The 20,319-nt window shown below is 43.0% G+C and overlaps 1 protein-coding gene across 3 annotated transcripts in view; it reads left to right on the top strand.

Moving 5' to 3' along the window:
- RAB19 (RAB19, member RAS oncogene family) overlaps window positions 1–20,319 on the top strand; it is a 102,810-nt gene that overhangs the window by 39,802 nt on the left and 42,689 nt on the right. For 2 of the 3 annotated variants that reach the window (XM_085651909.1, XM_085651908.1), the window contains exon 2: window positions 3,880–4,089. In XM_085651909.1, the coding sequence (XP_085508035.1) occupies window positions 3,895–4,089 (195 nt within the window). In that variant the 5' untranslated portion in view covers window positions 3,880–3,894. Of the gene's footprint in view, window positions 1–3,879; window positions 4,090–20,004; window positions 20,114–20,319 lie in introns of those variants that run through there. The other variant, XM_085651910.1, reaches the window with a different exon arrangement.

The raw sequence follows: 20,319 nt of genomic DNA on the forward strand, positions 1-20,319 counted from the left end.
CAAAGGTTTTTTAAATGCTAATTTCTAACTATGCTTACAGAGATACGACATGTGAAGAAAGAAGAAAAAATGCACAGAAAGAAAAAAAAAAGAAATGCAGAAAGTAGCAACAGAAGTCCTCAAAGACGAAGAAGGATAACGTGCAGGAAGAAGGATAACGTGCAGAAAGAACAAAGCGAAGAGCAGAAAGAAGCCTTGTTGCAAAATCATCCTGTACACTCAACTTTTTCAGACGGATACTGGTGGTAACTGAGTCTGACTAACCAGTCCCGGAGCCAGTGCTATGTTAAAAGACGCTCAGAATACAGTGAAAACACCGACATACACTAGGGAACACTATGCGTTGGGGTCCCCTGTGATTAGCATGACCTCCTCTGTAAGCCCCTAGTATATAATAGGGCAGGGGGATTAAAACTACCTCTTAAAACGCGCCACAGGGCATGTTTGCACACGTCACCTCAGGCCCCGTCCCCTCCCTTCCCCACTGTGTAAACACGCCCTGTGGCCGTTTTAAGTTGGGAGATTAAGTCCCCTTGAATCCTAAGGGTCCCTAGGGTCCAACTAGACCACTAGGTACCTCCAGTAAGCGCCACAGAGCTGCGTTGCAGAGGGATGTAAAAAGAGGCACGGCCTGCACCACCTCTCTGCAACGATCCGAAACAGCGCCACCTAGCGCACCCGCCCTGTATAAAAAAATTAACGCACTCGGGCCGAAGCCAACCGCCCTACTACATCGGGGAGGAAAACCCGCAAAATAGACCACAGGCAAAGCGGGACAAAGCAATGCCGGCAGCAAACCACAACAATAGCGACAAAGCAGCCCACCAAGCCAAGATCCCAAAACCACAGTAAAGGAGTGAAGGGACTTAACTGACGGGCCAGCAGTGAAGAAAGAGGAAGGACTACGGTGGCAGCAACTGTATATGGACTTCACTACCCCTTATGATTGGACTGTTGGTGGCCATGGTTACTCCCGAGGTTCATGGGAGTTGTGGTCTTTGTCATGTTTTTTTGTTTCTTTGAACATGCTGTTTAATAAAAAGTGAGGAAAGAAATGCATAATCCTCGCCTCCGCTCCTGCTGTTGAATTCAGAATGTTAGCACTCTAGTTGCTCATTAGCTCACTTTAGTAAAGCTACTGCTCACCAGGGAAGTCTGCTGCTGGTATTAAAAGTGCATGTTTCAGTCTGCATGTCAGAATGTTTTAATGAAATAGAAGAGGATTTGAGAAGTCACTCAAAATGTGCCCTAATTTTTCTTTTTGCAGCACTAACCATACTTTCTATGGCAAAATGAACCCCCTCATTTTGTTCCTTTTTAAATTAAATGTTTTAAGAGTTACCACTTTATTCCAATCAAGATGGCTTCAGGTGTGCAAAACGTTTGTCATAAGTAGGACTGTTAGCTCTCTAGTTCTTTAGAACACTCTGGGAAGCTGCAGTAGAACACAAAGGAATAAACTGACAGTCTCTGCCCTTGTTAGATGTACATGTTTTACTGAGAATGTCAGACTTCATTCTCACATGACTGAGAAAGATAATGTGAATTTACAGAAAATATGCTCTCAGTTTAGCTTATAGATCACCTTCCAAACCTCTGTGGGAAAAGCATGAGAAAATAGTTTTATCTCAAACATGATTCATGATATCACAGCAGAAGGCTTTTTCACATGGTAAAATCACCCTAGAACACACCACAATTCCTAAAATGAGTATGGTACCATCAACAAATGATTTATAATGTAACTAAAGTCTCAAAACCTTCTATTAACTGCAATGCTTTTTAATGAGATGCTATCATGTATATTGGTCCCAAGATGGCTGCCAACACTTCTTGGATGAAGTACTGACAGCCAATCAGATCTTGCGATGTGTGGTTAGGCTCCGCCCAGATGTTTATGTGATTTTGACATTGATTTTCTCAGGAACTACTGAACAGATTGACACCATTTAAGCATAAGGCACGATACTGAACCAAGGTCTACCTTTCTGCCAAATTTCGTGTACTTCCGTTGAGCAGTTCGGGCTGTAGCTGCAGCTAAAGGTCCTATGGGAAATTGTATGGGGAAAACACGTTTTGGGACCCCCCTTTTTTCTCAGCCCCCGCTTCACGAATCATCCCGAGACTTTCAGGATAGGAGCGGACCGGAGCTGGCCAAAAGTTTTGAAAATTTCGCGTAGATTTGTCAACGAGCGCCAAAGTTATTCCAAATAGAATGTTGCGGATTTCCTATGGAAAATAGGTCCTAACTATAACTACCTACTGGCGACTGCCAGTAGGTTTTATATATATATATATATATATATATATATATATATTTTATAATTATGTCTTTTTTACAGCTTCCATTCCTTCAGGATAAACAAGCACTCTCGATAAATGTCAAATCCTCAATTAGGATTTATTGCACAATACAAAGATATGCATTTGGCGCACCGCCGAAACACGTTTGTTTGTATTGTGCAATAAATCCTAATTGAGGATTTGACCTCTATCGAGAGTGCTGGTTTATCCTGAGTTAATGGAAGCTGTAAAATATATATATATTCACTAACAAACCAAAGGTTAGAGGGACGTTATAGTTAGGTTCAGATTTTATATGCACAAAACCATAGAAATTCAACAGTGATAGTTATACTGATCTCAAGAAACTTTAACTCCTGCCCTAAGGTGTGAATCAATGAGGGAAAGAAGAGGGGCTTCAGAACTGTAATGCATACACTGAATTATGTGTGTGGGTCTGCAGTTGATAGTTACACACAATGGCCTTTGACATGTGATGTCTGTGGTTGGTTGTTGAACATAATATGCATGGTTGATGATTATGCACAGGACGCATCAGTGGAGATTCAAGTCATGATGGAAGGCTATCCACAGAGTGAAGTGCAGGTATGCAATATGATGCAACCGCGTGAAGTGTTGCATCTGGTTATGCAGACTGTGCCCTTTGGTTGTCAATAGGCATGGAGAATTCTCATGAAGAGGATGTAGTGGAGGGAATGGTATATGTCTGTAATAGAAGTGCACAATGAGCAACTGAATTAATGGAAGGTGTGAATGACTTAACCACAGGTGCAGTTGTGTATCTATGCCTGTGGGATGTCTACACACATGGTGTCGAGGAAGGAATAGAAAATATGGTGGATGGTTATACATGATGGGCACTGGAGGATGAGGAAGTTAATGGTAATTGAACAGTTACAGTGACAGTGGAGTGGATAGGAAGTGTGGATGAACATTATACACGGTGTATAGAGCGGCAATAGAGATTTGATGTGTGAGTAATGGTTGTACAAAGAGTACAGCTTAGTAGTCGTGATGCATGTCTATGGCATGTTTGCAGACAGTGCGTAGCAGATGAGATTGATTGGATGAAAGGGAGAAACAGCTATGCACAGAGGATAGAGAAGGTGAAGACATTATTTATGCACAATGGAGGGGAGGTAGACTTCTGTCTGTACAAAGTGGAGGATGTGGGAAGGGTGGGAGGTGTGCTCGAGATAATGCATAGGGTGCTTTAGGGGGATGTGTTGTGCTTTGTCATGTTTAAGCAAAGAGGTGTGGATGTAGGCAAGTCCCATGCTCACGGTAGATGAACTGGAATATTTCAGTGACATTTATACCCTGTGTACAGTGGAAGACAACGGATGCGTGTGGTGGTTTGTAGCACAATGTAGCTGAAGTATAATGTATCTACATCATATTATAGGCTTGGTGGAGTGCTATGAACAGTTGCTCTCCGCTGGCATTGGACAATTCCGTGATTAATGCAGAAGGGCAGCACGGATCTAGGCATGCACACTCAAGGGATATGTTGTGAAGGCTCACACGCATTCCAGTACTCCTGGTGATATTCTCTTCTTGTTATATCCTGTGCAGGGGATGTGAGATACCATGCAAGCCTCTGATTCCGGAGATGACGACCCCTTTGACTTCCTCTTTAAGATCATTTTGATCGGAGATTCAAACGTGGGGAAGACGTGTGTAGTCCAGCGATTCAAGTCTGGCATGTACAGTGAGAAGCAGCACAACACCATTGGGGTGGACTTCACTGTACGCTCCTTAAACATCGAAGGCAAGAGGGTCAAGGTAAGACTGGGAGCTTGCTTGGGTGGAGGCCTGAGGTAGTCACAGACATACAAATGTTTAAGTGCCATCATCACCCAGGATGGCAGAAAGGAGACTTGAGGGGCTAGAGTGTGGGGTTGTGGTTATTATATGGGCGTTTGAGAAGGTATAGACCCAAACACGAGTTCCAAAGTTCACAGTGATAAGAAATAACTTGCAGATCTTCAGGTGTAACAAAAAAGTCTGAAGCAAATTCTCAAGCCATCTACTTGAGGTAATGTCCTGACCAAAACTAGTAAATTATTTAAATTTAAAAATCCAGTGACCCCCCCCCCGCCCCGCCCCACCCCACCCCACCCCCAAGATGCGAGAAGTCCAAATTCTTTCAGGATTTAACATGAGTAAGTGAAATCCAATGGTTGGAAGATTTTCTGCCTTAGGAATTGATCTTGCTTGATATTCTGCCAAGACTTCTAAATTATGAGGTGGAGCCAGACAGACCTTTCAAGATCAATATGTGCCGGGTGGCTGCATAAGCCTCAGTGCGCTGGAGTTGACAAAATGGATTTTGGTCAACACTGTTGTCCTTTAAAGAGCCACACTGCTAAAGTGGCACTAACCACTACGGGTATAAACATGAGTCATAGAGACTTTGTATATTAAATTGAGAGTCCATGGCCAGTTAGATAGCTCAGCAAGTTTAGCCTTCGCTGGTAAGATCTGTGTATGTTACAAACCAAGAAATCCTAGGGTCTAATCACAAATCAATAGTAAATGTGAAACAGAGATACTCCTAAATTAAGAATGTATCTACAAACAACAATGGAGGTGAACTAATGGGAATCATCTAAGGGCAGATCCCTTTAAGGACGTAATCCCTCACTCACCATAGGTGACATGCTTCATCATAGGGACTCTCCTCCCAAAGGAAACACCTAGTTCCTTTGAGGGCTACAACCCCCTCACTGTGATGGAGGAGCTCAGGGATGTTTTGATGTAGTATATTGGGTATCCTAAACCCACCTATGACGAGTCTTAACGTGTGAGTGAGAGCGCAGCGCAAATGATAAACTAGAACAATGTGAGTGATGTTAAAACTGACTACTAGGCAACAAACAACAATTTTAATCAAGGTATGCCTAATGTCAGAGTTAAAATAGCAGTGCACCAACGGTATAGATTTAAACCGTTAAGGTGTGATGACAAATGGTCGACATGTTTCAGCTGTAGTGATCCAAAGGTCGGATCAGGCTTTCATCAGGACCTACGCAAATAATGCTGCTGCTCAAAAAACTTGAAAAACAACTAAATTGATATAACTTGAAAGGATATAATGAAACCAGTCTCTGGTCTTTCAGTAAACAGATTTCTCCATACCTATAAGGGTGAGAAAACATACACAATGAATTCTAACACAGTATATGTTGTGAAGCACTTGAAAAGACCACGTGAACTGACAAAAGTGAGCCCACAAGATGTAGAAACTCTTACCCGCAATTGCTGGGTTTGAGACCTCACCTATACCTGGCAACCGCTCAGGAAGGGAGCACCGCTCTACAATGGAGGAAAAAGGAAAATAAACTAGGTTGAAAGTCCCTGAATGTACTAACTATATTGCATGCACAATCATCTATCATCAATATGTTGCAAGCATGGGACCTGACAACCCATATAGACTAAAGGAGAAATGACTTAAGAGATAATACAAGGAGACATAAGTGTTACACCAACACTAAAGTGCGGTCTGAAAGCATATCTAGACCAAGATAGGTGTTTCTGCAGAGCCCTACAGACCAACACCATTATCTTTGCATACATATGTAATGATCTAGAACCCAAAAAAAGAGTAAGAGAACTGTGTGGTAATTCTTATCATTCAAATTATCCTCTAGGAATATATGGTCCAGAAGCAAGCGAATAAAGAGAAGAAAGACCCTCATAGCGGTCTTACCTGTCCGTCGGTACTTCTGGGCAGAGTGAGCCTGCTGCCGGAGGTAACCAACCGGTGCTGAACACCGCCCTTAAAACCCAGTGTTTCACTACGTTAACAAGTTGCACCTGGTCACGTTGCCACAGACGGCGCCTGCGCGAAAGCAGCACGCATGCTCTGGAGTATGAGACACTCCACACGAGTAACCTGCGCGAAATCGGAAACTAGATATACGTGCATGCGTGTAATGGCAAATGGAGCCTAGGCAATAATCACACTGCGCACGTCCAGTGAAATGGACTGAACTCGCGCGCATGCGTATAACAGTAGAGTTTGGCCAAAGGTGTAAAACATTCGGCGAAGTGATGTAAATCCAGCGAAAAGAGTGATTATGCGTTCGTGTGTATTTTTATTCTTTTATTTTATCTCAGCAGCAGCCTGTAAGAATGATCACCTTGGTCTGAGCGATGACTCCGTGCACAAGCAAGTACCGTGCAGATAAATATAATTATAATGCACAGTTCAGACCGCATTCCACATATACAATGAGAGCGCAACATAGTGGTGTACAAGAGGCAGATATAAAACGTGTCATACATCACCAAGTAAGCGCTAAAGTGTCAAAAACCAGACACAACCGGTGAGACCAAAGACCCACGCAACTGCCCAAGTGCATGATATCTGATGGGACCAACTGGACACACATAGAGGGCAATAAATATGGAAAATCATCTCTCCCTATGAAGCTAATCCGCAATACCTTGTATAGCGTGGTACAATCAAGGCATGATGGCTTGTGCTCCAAGTAGCTCAAGAGTTCAACCACCATTGGATGTGACTCATCAATGTGTACTAATGACTCAAGAGGGTTTTATAGGGAAGCCCAAGGGATATCATCATTGAGCCCTGATACAGAGCTGTTGAGCTTATATACCCAACGTTGTTCTTTCTTGAAAAGAAAAGCCGAAATATCCACAATGTGTGACGGGACAAAGGGTTGTTCAATTATTGTCCATTGTAATTCCTGAGGTGAGTGTTGTGCTGTGACAAAATGTTGAGTAAGTCTTGTAGATGTTTTTCTACATCTGATGGTGCTCTTATGTTCCAACATCCTTGTCTTCACTCGTCTGGTAGTCATCCCGACGTACCGAAGGGAACAAGGACAGGTGATCAGGTAAATAACATTGCTGCTGTTGCAGTTTGTATGGCTCATTAGGGTCCATGGTCTGGGAGTACCTATGTCAATCTCAGTGGTGTGTTTGGTGTTTGCACAGGCAGCACAGCTACCACAAGGAAAGTGACCACGTATTGCAGGGAGATTCCAAAGTGTGTTCTGCTGTTTGTCAATAACTTCGTGTGGGCGAGTATGCACCAATCGATCCCTAATGTTGGAACTACGTTTAAACGCAAAAAGGGGACGTTGGAGTGGTGTTGTATCAATGTTCAGAATCTTCCAATTAGATAAGATACATTTTTTAATCTTATTGGAAAGGGTGCAGAATGTGTTCACACACGTAAGTCTCTTGGTAGTTTCTTTTATATCTCTAGGTTCCAGTAAGGCAGCCCTATTGTTATTGCCTGCACGTTTTAGTGATTGTTTTATCAGTTTCTTGGGATAATGTCTTACCAACAGTTGGTTTGCTAAGTCTTGAGCATGATCTTTATACTTCGCCATTGTGGTACAATTCCTTTTAATACGCAAGAACTGTCCAAAGGGTAGATTTTGGCGTAAGGCTTTTGGATGGAAACTGTCAAATAATAATAAAGAGTTCTTAGACATAGGTTTCCTAAACAGTTCAGTGCTAAGACCACCATCTGTCGGAGAAATCAGAACATCAAGAAATGGCAGGCACGATTTGCTAAATTCACATGTAAAGCGAAGGTATGCATTTTGATTGTTAAGCCAAATCTTGAACTCCTTGATGGAAGCGTCAGAGCCAGACCAAACCACAAGCACATCATCAATACAGCGCTTCCAACATCGTATATGATGTCTAAACGGATTGAGAGTGCTAAAAATGTGTTCTTGCTCACAGCTGTGCATGTAAAGGTTGGCTAGACTAGGGGCAAAAACACTCCCCATCGAAGTGCCAGACACTTGCAGGAAAAGTTATCCTAATCAGCCTTTTTTAGGCTCAGGCCGGAACAGGTCAAGAGGAAAACGTCCGAACCAGAGAACGCAAGTTCATTGGGCAGACAATCCACCGGCCCATTCCACCAGGAGCATGACGGAAGCGAACCCCACCAACGAGACACTATAGTCATCAATCTGAGCGGGCACACCCTTAATGCGGACCAACAAGCCCTTTTGGGTAAAGGTTTAGGGTTTGTCCCTACCTTTGGTGGTGATGCCTTTCAGATTAGACTAGAACTAGCTCAGTTCTTCCGCAAGATTCGGCTTGAGTTTTTCTTCAGGGACAAACCATTGGATGAAAGTGAGGAACCTATCACTAATACCGGTTTGAAAAACAAATCTACGTTCAACCCTCTGGCCAACCAGGTTCCTCCACAGGTCTTGACCTTTGAGAAAGCAGTCACCTCACAAGTCTCTAATTTGTGTATTAACAAGACCAGACAATATCGAAATTTCAATAAGAAAGAACAACTTGCAATGCAGTCCTTAGCGATGGATTCTTCTATCACGATTAAACCAGCTGACAAGGGTGGCGCCATTGTGGTGATGGACACCTCCCAATATCGCGCAGAATGCATGCGACAACTGGGTAACACTCAATTCTATACACCTCTACGTGAGGATCCTACTAAGAGATTAGAATTGGAGATCAAGACCATGGTTGAGGAAGCTCTAGCAAACAGCTGGGTCACTGGACAAGAAGCCAGGTATCTAGTTAAGAGTCATCCTATCACCCCCTATTTCTATACGTTACCTAAGGTACATAAGACACAGAGACCCCCCCCCCTGGGCGTCCTATTATATCTGGAATTGGGTCTCTTCTTGAACCTCTATCCACCTTTGTGGATCATTTTTTGCATCCTTTGGTACTGGATATGCCCACTTATTTGAGGGACACTAAGGATGTTTTGAATTTGATTGAGACCATTGAATTCAACACAGATGAGGACTTTTTGATCTCATTTGACGTGGAGTCACTCTACACGTGTATGCCGCAGGATGAGTCCCTTGTGACAGTAGAGACCCTGTTACGCGAGAGAGTGCCTGACTCTATTACACCAGTTTCGTTCATTATCAACTGTGCCCGCATCGCAATGAAAGAACATTTTTTTAGATTTGAGGACCAACTTTTCCTGCAAGTGTCTGGCACTTCGATGGGGAGTGTTTTTGCCCCTAGTCTAGCCAACCTTTACATGCACAGCTGTGAGCAAGAACACATTTTTAGCACTCTAAATCCGTTTAGACATCATACACGATGTTGGAAGCGCTGTATTGATTATGTGCTTGTGGTTTGGTCTGGCTCTGACGCTTCCATCAATGAGTTCAAGATTTGGCTTAACAATCAAAATGCATACCTTCGCTTTACATGTGAATTTAGCAAATGGTGCCTGCCATTTCTTGATGTTCTGATTTCTCCGACAGATGGTGGTCTTAGCACTGAACTGTTTAGGAAACCTATGTCTAAGAACTCTTTATTATTATTTGACAGTTTCCATCCAAAAGCCTTACGCCAAAATCTACCCTTTGGACAGTTCCTGCGTATTAAAAGGAATTGTACCACAATGGCGAAGTATAAAGATCATGCTCAAGACTTAGCAAACCAACTGTTGGTAAGACATTATCCCAAGAAACTGATAAAACAATCACTAAAACGTGCAGGCAATAACAATAGGGCTGCCTTACTGGAACCTAGAGATATAAAAGAAACTACCAAGAGACTTACATGTGTGAACACATTCTGCACCCTTTCCAATAAGATTAAAAAATGTATCTTATCTAATTGGAAGATTCTGAACATTGATACAACACCACTCCAAAGTCCCCTTTTTGCGTTTAAACGTAGTTCCAACATTAGGGATCGATTGGTGCATACTCGCCCACGCGAAGTTATTGACAAACAGCAGAACACACTTTGGAATCTCCCTGCAATACGTGGTCACTTTCCTTGTGGTAGCTGTGCTGCCTGTGCAAACACCAAACACACCACTGAGATTGACATAGGTACTCCCAGACCATGGACCCTAATGAGCCATACAAACTGCAACAGCAGCAATGTTATTTACCTGATCACCTGTCCTTGTTCCCTTCGGTACGTCGGGATGACTACCAGACGAGTGAAGACAAGGATGTTGGAACATAAGAGCACCATCAGATGTAGAAAAACATCTACAAGACTTACTCAACATTTTGTCACAGCACAACACTCACCTCAGGAATTACAATAGACAATAATTGAACAGCCCTTTGTCCCGTCACACATTGTGGATATTTCGGCTTTTCTTTTCAAGAAAGAACAACGTTGGGTATATAAGCTCAACAGCTCTGTATCAGGGCTCAATGATGATATCCCTTGGGCTTCCCTATAAAACCCTCTTGAGTCATTAGTACACATTGATGAGTCCCATCCAATGGTGGTTGAAATCTTGAGCTACTTGGAGCACAAGCCATCATGCCTTGATTGTACCACGCTATTCAAGGTATTGCGGATTAGCTTCATAGGGAGAGATGCTTTTCCATATTTATTGCCCTCTATGTGTGTCCAGTTGGTCCCATCAGATATCATGCACTTGGGCAGTTGCGTGGGTCTTTGGTCTCACCGGTTGTGTCTGGTTTTTGACACTTTAGCGCTTACTTGGTGATGTATGACACGTTTTATATCTGCCTCTTGTACACCACTATGTTGCGCTCTCATTGTATATGTGGAATGCGGTCTGAACTGTGCATTATAATTATATTTATCTGCACGGTACTTGCTTGTGCACGGAGTCATCGCTCAGACCAAGGTGATCATTCTTACAGGCTGCTGCTGAGATAAAATAAAAGAATAAAAATACACACGAACGCATAATCACTCTTTTCGCTGGATTTACATCACTTCGCCGAATGTTTTACACCTTTGGCCAAACTCTACTGTTATACGCATGCGCGCGAGTTCAGTCCATTTCACTGGACGTGCGCAGTGTGATTATTGCCTAGGCTCCATTTGCCATTACACGCATGCACGTATATCTAGTTTCCGATTTCGCGCAGGTTACTCGTGTGGAGTGTCTCATACTCCAGAGCATGCGTGCTGCTTTCGCGCAGGCGCCGTCTGTGGCAACGTGACCAGGTGCAACTTGTTAACGTAGTGAAACACTGGGTTTTAAGGGCGGTGTTCAGCACCGGTTGGTTACCTCCGGCAGCAGGCTCACTCTGCCCAGAAGTACCGACGGACAGGTAAGACCGCTATGAGGGTCTTTCTTCTCTTTATTCGCTTGCTTCTGGACCATATATTCCTAGAGGATAATTTGAATGATAAGAATTACCACACAGTTCTCTTACTCTTTTTTTGGGTTCTAGATCATTACATATGTATGCAAAGATAATGGTGTTGGTCTGTAGGGCTCTGCAGAAACACCTATCTTGGTCTAGATATGCTTTCAGACCGCACTTTAGTGTTGGTGTAACACTTATGTCTCCTTGTATTATCTCTTAAGTCATTTCTCCTTTAGTCTATATGGGTTGTCAGGTCCCATGCTTGCAACATATTGATGATAGATGATTGTGCATGCAATATAGTTAGTACATTCAGGGACTTTCAACCTAGTTTATTTTCCTTTTTCCTCCATTGTAGAGCGGTGCTCCCTTCCTGAGCGGTTGCCAGGTATAGGTGAGGTCTCAAACCCAGCAATTGCGGGTAAGAGTTTCTACATCTTGTGGGCTCACTTTTGTCAGTTCACGTGGTCTTTTCAAGTGCTTCACAACATATACTGTGTTAGAATTCATTGTGTATGTTTTCTCACCCTTATAGGTATGGAGAAATCTGTTTACTGAAAGACCAGAGACTGGTTTCATTATATCCTTTCAAGTTATATCAATTTAGTTGTTTTTCAAGTTTTTTGAGCAGCAGCATTATTTGCGTAGGTCCTGATGAAAGCCTGATCCGACCTTTGGATCACTACGGCTGAAACATGTCGACCATTTGTCATCAAACCTTAACGGTTTAAATCTATACCGTTGGTGCACTGCTATTTTAACTCTGACATTAGGCATACCTTGATTAAAATTGTTGTTTGTTGCCTAGTAGTCAGTTTTAACATCACTCACATTGTTCTAGTTTATCATTTGCGCTGCGCTCTCACTCACACGTTAAGACTCGTCATAGGTGGGTTTAGGATACCCAATATACTACATCAAAACATCCCTGAGCTCCTCCCTCACAGTGAGGGGGTTGTAGCCCTCAAAGGAACTAGGTGTTTCCTTTGGGAGGGGAGTCCCTATGATGAAGCATGTCACCTATGGTGAGTGAGGGATTACGTCCTTAAAGGGATATGCCCTTAGATGACCCCATTAGTTCACCTCCATTGTTGTTTGTAGATACATTCTTAATTTAGGAGTATCTCTGTTTCACATTTACTATTGATTTGTGATTAGACCCTAGGATTTCTTGGTTTGTAACATGTTTTGATAGGGGATATAATTCGTAGTGGTCTCTAAATTTGTCCCTTGAACCCTCCTCCCTTGAACTGCTTTGTTGTTAAAGATCTGTGTATGACCTTCAGATTTCAATGCCTGCAGGACTGGCCAAGCTCTCATCCTTCCACAGTTGCTTCAATGAGTCTCATTGCCTTGCATAATACTGAAACTTGCTTTGTTTACCATACACAACAGGCCTCATTTTAGGGTCACACTCCATAGGCTTTCTAAGACCTGAAATGGATCTAAAACCTTTTCACAGAGAAGCGAAACTGGCAGGTGCCTTACTCCTTCCTTACAGAGTTATGCTTTTGTGAGTGAGTGCTAAGAGTCAGACAAAACCCATCAGAGGCTGTTATTTTACACTACATGGTTATTTGTATACACAACAGTGCATCTGCAAATCGTGTGCTTCTAGCTATTATAAAGAACTCCGCATATATTGGTGATGGAAAGGGTATTGTGTAGATTACACTCGAGTGATATTACGGAGGAAGGGGGGGGATCAGAGCTATGCCACTTGGTTATTTATACAAAGCACCACAACGTTTTTTACTTTTATCCATAAAGGAGGGGAAAGCTTGTACCAGAAACCAGACTGACGGTTGATTATTTTAATGCCACAGTTAGAAATCCATTTGGCCTACTTCAAGATCTGAGCGATATTGACTGACACCTCTTAATGGCAAAAGTACATGGGCTGAAATCATCATTGCTATACATCACCGCTGATACACCTAATCAAACTCACGATAACGACAACTACCGAATTGTGGTAGAACACCCATTAAGAGTTTTTGAGACCAACAGTCCGATTCATATAGTATCATGGAATATAGCTGGTATATGTACAAAATTGCAGAATCAAGATTGGCTATCTTTTGTGTGTAAATTTGATTTAGTTTGTTGCCAGGAAACCTGGCTTTCCGAGGATTTTCATAGTAATGGTTTTTATTCTATTTGTGCCCATGCTGATCAATCTAAGAAGGGAAGACCTGGTGGGGGACTGGCAGTTTTAGTATCAGTAAATTTTGCTAATCTTTCAATGAAAGATAATGCTTCCAACCATACAAGTTGTTAAAGTAGGAATATACCTGCAATTCTCTTTCAGCTCGAGTTGCTCAAGTCAAGGTGGGAAAAGGCTTTAGTTCCTCCGTTCATCTGCATGATCATGTCAGCTATGTGGGGACTAGGATGTCTATCTCTCTCAATTGCTTTGTTAGCCTGGCCTATATCAACACAAATGGCCACTGCACTTCCACTGTCCTGTTTTGGCACCAGCACTATTGGCGAGATCCATGGTGTAACGCCAGTGGATAGTTCAATTATGTTATGCTTCAACGTTTCTTGTTCTTTCTCAGCGGCATCTTGCAAATGAAAGTGACTCTGTGGTGCCGTTGTGCAACGGGGGAAATGTCCTTATTAATATGAAGTTGCACTTTCATTGTCTTGAGTTTTCCAAAACCATCAAATAATGATGGGAGCTGACTTACAATTACAGACTGAGTATGAAGATTGTAGTTGAGAGATATCAGTCCCATGTCAGCAGCAGTGGCAAAGCTGAGTAGGCATGCACTAGATGAAGTTCTCTAAAGTACATGGATTGGTGCTTGCACTTATGTCATTTTGTGTCACATGGCTGCTGTGAATAACCCTTGATTCTGCCATGGTTCCGAAGCTAACCATGTGTATACCTTTGTGCCTGATGGAATGAGGTATAGGGGGCAAGCTGTTAAAGTTTTCCAAGGCCATGATGTTAACCGAGGCACCACTATCTATAATGAAAGTTATTGGTTGACCATTCATTTTCAGTGTGATTTTGGGACAATGTCCAAATGACGTTTGTCATTTGCTGGATTTATTTTGAACTGTAGTCTTCTTTACAAGTAGCTAGTCCTACATGCACACCCCACTCTATGATAGCTGTCATTGACACACTCCTATCTTCTTAATCAGTACACAACAGCGATGTTGAAGAGCCTTTGTGCGATGAGCTGGATGACGATTGATCTAGCTGTGTTTCTATTTGTCGTAGCTTTTCGGTTATGTGGACATGGCGAGAATGTTTCTGGAACCTTCTGGTGCCCATTTTCTCTTCTCGCAGTCATGCATTTGATCTGGTTACTTTTTCTTTCCTCCACCCTTGCATGTCTGTCTCATAACTGGACATTTGTCTTCATGAGGAAATGAAAATCCACATTGGGAACATAACTTTTATTTCTTTAATGATGTTGACATGCTTGCATCTTGTTTTCGCCTGTGCTTGCTTTTCGCGGTCAAAGCCGATTCATGATGGACTGTTCCTGCCTCCATCTTGGAAGCCTGTCAATCTGCTTGTTCTTCTGCTCTCGCAGATTTTAGCATATTCTCCTAAACTGTGCATTTCTCTCAACATGCGCCTTTTAAATGAATTGGAAAGGCAGCCACTGATGATTCTGAGATGCTTGGCTTCTTCGTTGGGAAATCACAGACCTTGCAATGCATAATGAGTGTATCAAGTCTTTCAACAAACTAATTCATTGTTTCACCAAACTGTTCTTGTGCTTGATTGAAGATATATCTTTCATAGTCGATGTTTACCATTGGATTGAACTTGGCTACCAATGCTTCTTTTATCTTTTGGTACGAGTACGATTTTACTTCAGTTGGCGAGACTTTCTTAATCACTTCTTTCAATCCATCGCCAGCAAGGTTCTTTAAGTATTTAATGATCTTCTTATGCTCTTATTCTTCTAACGTATTTATGAAATTATCAAATGTTTCAATCCTTGCAGCCCATCTGGCATCAATATTCAATTTTTTCGCTGTGTTAAATGCCGGTGGTTTCAGAAACAAGGCAGCATTGTATCTTGTATTCCCTTCTGTCGCCATACGAAGATTATGCTGTTCGAGCAGCATTCGTTGCACTGGATACCACCTGCAATGTTTGCATGCATCGGCCTCTCACAAGGGCCCAGGTCGTCACGTACGATTCAAGGTCGAATGGCATTTCACTCGCTTGTGTCAGTAAGTTTCAGCTTTAATACCGGATTATCATTGCCTTTAGCATTTTCTTTGCATAGATGATGGCTCTATGTTATGGCGCAGCACAATATCTCTCCTTGCAGCCTTATCAGCAGATTCTGGTGAGCTTTTTGAATGTGCTCCTCTGTCAGGCCTTCAACTTCTTCTAAGGCCATGTACAGACTGGAGCGGGTCTTTGACTCCACATATGCCTGCCTCAGACTGCTTTGCATCGATTAAGGGCACGGGTTGCCTACACGAGCAGGTTGCTGTGCTTTTGCAAACTCTCAGGGAGAGCAGTCTTGTTTCTTCGGGGGCATGTATCCCCCACTCATCGCCAGTTGTAGCGTTCTCCGGGAGCATGCAAATGAAATACGTCACACATGGAGCGCTGTATCAGACATCTTTACTCTTCAGCATACAATCACACACTGCACGCATTGATAACTTTAATAACCACGACTTAACATCTCCCAGCTGCTTGTGTAATTCCTGTTTAAAGTCCCTCCTGACCGCGAGTGTCCTAGTGCTCATAATCTTAAGACTCTACACACAGGACTGTGAGCGATACTTCTTGCTCAAAATATGGAACATACTTAGGATCTTACTGCTCCTTTCCCCTTCTTTCTACCATAGGAAATTGCAAGGTCATCTTTCTTTGTAACCACATTTCAGCTGTTGTGCTTATGAAAAAGCCTTGAAAATGCAAATTTTCTTTCTCGGGCCTGTTAGTGCGAGTGTCAGAAAACATGGCTATCAAGCACAGATTAATTAACTGATCATTTAAACGAGCAAGGACCGGTACCTGCACTATACATTCTAGTACATTTGATGCACAGTGACTATATTAGCCACCAATCAGGTCTGTATTGTATGTAACAATAAGCCCATGGCGGTCAGAACAGGTAAGTCCAGGACGCGAAGCTGTGCAGGACATGATACCGCAGTCACTAGGCGGTCCTCCGCCTCGATCTAAGGGGCCTTAAGACGATACTAGATGGGTTGGATTACAGATTCAGACTCATTATACACATAGGTATAGTGTATTCTAACAATTTTCCTGCTGGAGTGTTGTGTAATAGGTTTTATAATCTGGTCCTTAAGAAACGCCACAGATCCCACAGTGGCCAAAAAGGCGTGAAACATGCCGACCTAAATTTAAAGGAACTCCAGTATCAAACACTGTGGAACTATCATGGGGCATAAATTCCCTGATAGATAGTACCCACATTATGGTTTTTATCCCTACCATTGGTGACCTCTGAATAAAAGTATAGAGCACTCCTTGGGTAGTTGTAACTCACTATTTTTCACACACTACCCTACTTACACATTCTTGCACTCATAAACATGCAAAGAAATTAAGATCTCTGATAAAGAGCCCTCTAGAGGGGGCCTGTGGGGGCATTGCAGCGCTGTCCTACGAGGAGCAAAAATCCAGTGATGAAGCATGACTCCCATTTGGGTGTGTGAGGGCTTAATCTTCCCAAGACTCCCCGGAATCTTCTGATACTCCAAGCTCTCCTTCCCCTTCCCCTCCCCTCCCAGGACTGAGTACTACGAGCTAGGAGCACAGGTGGCTAGACCTAGAAGAGCTGCTAGTCCCTGCCTTTTGATTATACGTCTATCAGACTACTGCAGGTGACTTTTTCAAGGTCTTATATCGGTAGAGTTATAGGTCCCACTACAGCATTAAATAAATACCTGAACTCAACAAGGAATAAATACCCAAAGTATTCTAGGTTGAACTTCAGAAATTCTAATTTGTCTCCATGAAGCAAAAGTCTGTTTTCTTGCAAGCTTCTTGATACCACTTATGAATGTCCATAAAATGGTGTCTCTGCTGTGGCACATATTGGTGGAAATGACTGTCCCATAACTTCATCTTATGTCACACCCTTGGCAGGAACTACTAAGTCCCCGTGCCTTCATGTGTGTCCAAGCACAATCCTTTATATCCATCGAGAGCCCGTGTTCCATTCCTGTGGGCAACTTTCCGGGACTCACACTGGTTTGTGCAAAGGGTGGGGTTATGGGGCCACCAGTAGCTGTATGCCACTATTCTTACCACATCGCATGCACTGCTGAAGATCCAGAGAGCCCTTGGGGGCAAGTGGTATCAATCAACCAAACACACAAAGCTAATTGCAAAACGTCTAACCATGATAATCGCTCAGATAGCATTCCAACCTATTGTTCTTTTGCCATGTGTAAATCAGTCTTGACCCTGCTCCAGTAGGAACAGTCCAGCCCGAACTGCCAGACGAGGAGCTCTCTGAATCAGAACACAAGCAACCCAAGACTGGTTTGACCCTGATTGGGGCTTTTCAATCGGGTGTTGCTTGGTTTCAGTGGTACAGTGAGCACAGGACCCACGTCTTGGCATACCTTTGCCACTTAGGCCTTTACATCAAACACAAAACAGGTGATGGATGGAATGCTTGCAAAATGTCTAACAACTGGCAATCACTTGGGGGAGCATTCCAACTCTTCATTCTTTTGCCCACCACACCACCTCAGTTTGGACCTAGCCAAATGAAAATCAATCTTGACCCTGCACCAACAGAAAAAGTCACACCCAAAATGCAGGCCAGGTTCTCCCTAAACTGGTACACAAGCAGCCCATGTCTGGTTTCACCCTGATTGGGGCTGATCAATCAGGTGTAGCTTGGTTATAGTGGAACATTGAGCACATGATCCACGTCTTCGCATGCCCTACCCACTTAGGGCAGTACATCAAATACAAAAATGGCCGCCGGAGGAATGCTGAAAATAAGTCAAGTCACTGGCTAATGCTTGAAGAGCATTCCAACCCATCGTTCTTTTGCTTACTATGCCACCTCATTTGGACCCAGCCATATGCAAATCCGTCTTGACCCTGCTCCAGTGGGAACTGTGCAGCCCAAACTACCACGCCAGGTTTCCTGTGAACTGGAACCCAAGCAACCCTAGACCAGTTTTGCCTTGATTGGGGCTCGTCAGTCTGGTATAGCTTTGATCTAGGGGCACAGTGAGCATCCGACTCATGTATGGGCATACCCTCGCCACTAAGGGTGGTACATCAAACACACAAAAGTTGATTGTAGAAATACTTTGAATTTGTCTAACCACTGGCAATCGCTTCCAGCCCATTCTGCTTGAGACTCGAACACTGAAGATGGAGAGAATCCCTTGTATCCTGGTTGAGAATGAAACCTGAAAGTTCTCAGACAATGTTTGCAAAGCATCTCTGGTGTACAGACTTGCAGACCAGAGATCTGTTGTGAATTGTTTCACACAACATTCTGCTATCTGTAGAAAAGTCTTTTCTTTTGCGATTCAGTGGGTAATACACTAGATATACCCCAAGGCACTACAAGAAACCTGCAGGAGGATGACTGGAGTAAGGAATTATCAAAACCACCAAATTAGTGTTCAAAGTGCCTTGGATAATGGAACTGGCCAATTGGTGTGACCATACCATGACTATTGTAGGCAAAACAAATTCTCCTCCCAGCTTTCAATATAGCGCCCTACAACTTTGGTTACTATGTTGTAATCTTTACCATTGGTTCCCATATTGAGGCTCATGATGCGTTGGAAAGACACGCGGCTGGACATACAGGCTTGCATAATACAACAATCTTAATATCATGTGAAAGTGCCTGTTCAGTTTCCGAGAACAACAGAATGAGAATGCTTCTAGTTTCTCCTATAGGTATTCCTGGCCTCCGTTACTGGGGAGAGGATGTAGCCTTACGGTTGGAGTAGTCGACTTCGAAGCTGGGGAACTGGGTTCGAGTCTTGGCAACGACGCTCAATATCCTGTGACTCTGGGCAAATCACTTCATCTCCCTGTGCTCATCTATAAGGAAACTGGTGCTCGTGTTAAGCGCTCTGATACCTGATATCTTTGGGTCTAGATCGTGCTATATAAAACTCTATAAAGAAAAAAATGGACACCAGCTTGAGCAGGGGTGTCACTTGACAGATTGAATTAGTTTTACAGCATTGCTGAACTATAAAATGTGACTCCTTGGTCCAGGACAGAAGGAGAAGCAGAAAATAATAAATAACAGCAAGACTATACCACGAGAGAGCTATGGAAGTTTGCCAGAGAGTGGGAAAAGAACAAAACAGATACAGAAAAAAAGAAAGAAATGGTAAAAACACAATTAAAATACAACTGAGCAGCAAATGGAGTGAGAGCATAAAAGAAGAGAAAAAAGAAGAGTGCAAAGGAAAGAAAAAGAAGGAATAAGACAACAGACGGGAAAGATGTCTGTAAGGAATAAAACAAATAGAGAAAGAAGGAAAGAAAATGGAAAGGAGAAAGAAAGGAAAAACGAAGGAAGGAAAATGTCAGTGAGATTTGTTTAGGGAGAGTGAAGAAAGAGTGGATGTAAGCGACTGCCCCTTTAAGGAGCTTGATGCATGGGGCAGCTGTACAGGAAGTGATCATGTGCTGGAACCGGTTGAGCCTGAGAGCGAGGGTGTCTGATGCAACAGTAGGAATGCTGATCCCGCCAAGGCCTGCTAGACAGGTAAACAACACCTGGTGCTTTACTGCTGCCTCGTCATCGGCAGTTTGTGAACTTTGGACGGTTCTAATCCCCAGCAGGATATTGTGTATACAAAACACGAGAAAATGTAGTTGTAATGGCACAACAGGCATTGTCTGCCTCACTAAAACAGACAGAACCTGCGACTTTTGTAAGCTACTTTGACATCTGATCTTAAGGTGTCGTTT

Source organism: Triturus cristatus, chromosome 4_1 (genome assembly GCF_964204655.1).
Source record: "Triturus cristatus chromosome 4_1, aTriCri1.1, whole genome shotgun sequence".
NCBI lineage: Eukaryota > Metazoa > Chordata > Amphibia > Caudata > Salamandridae > Triturus > Triturus cristatus.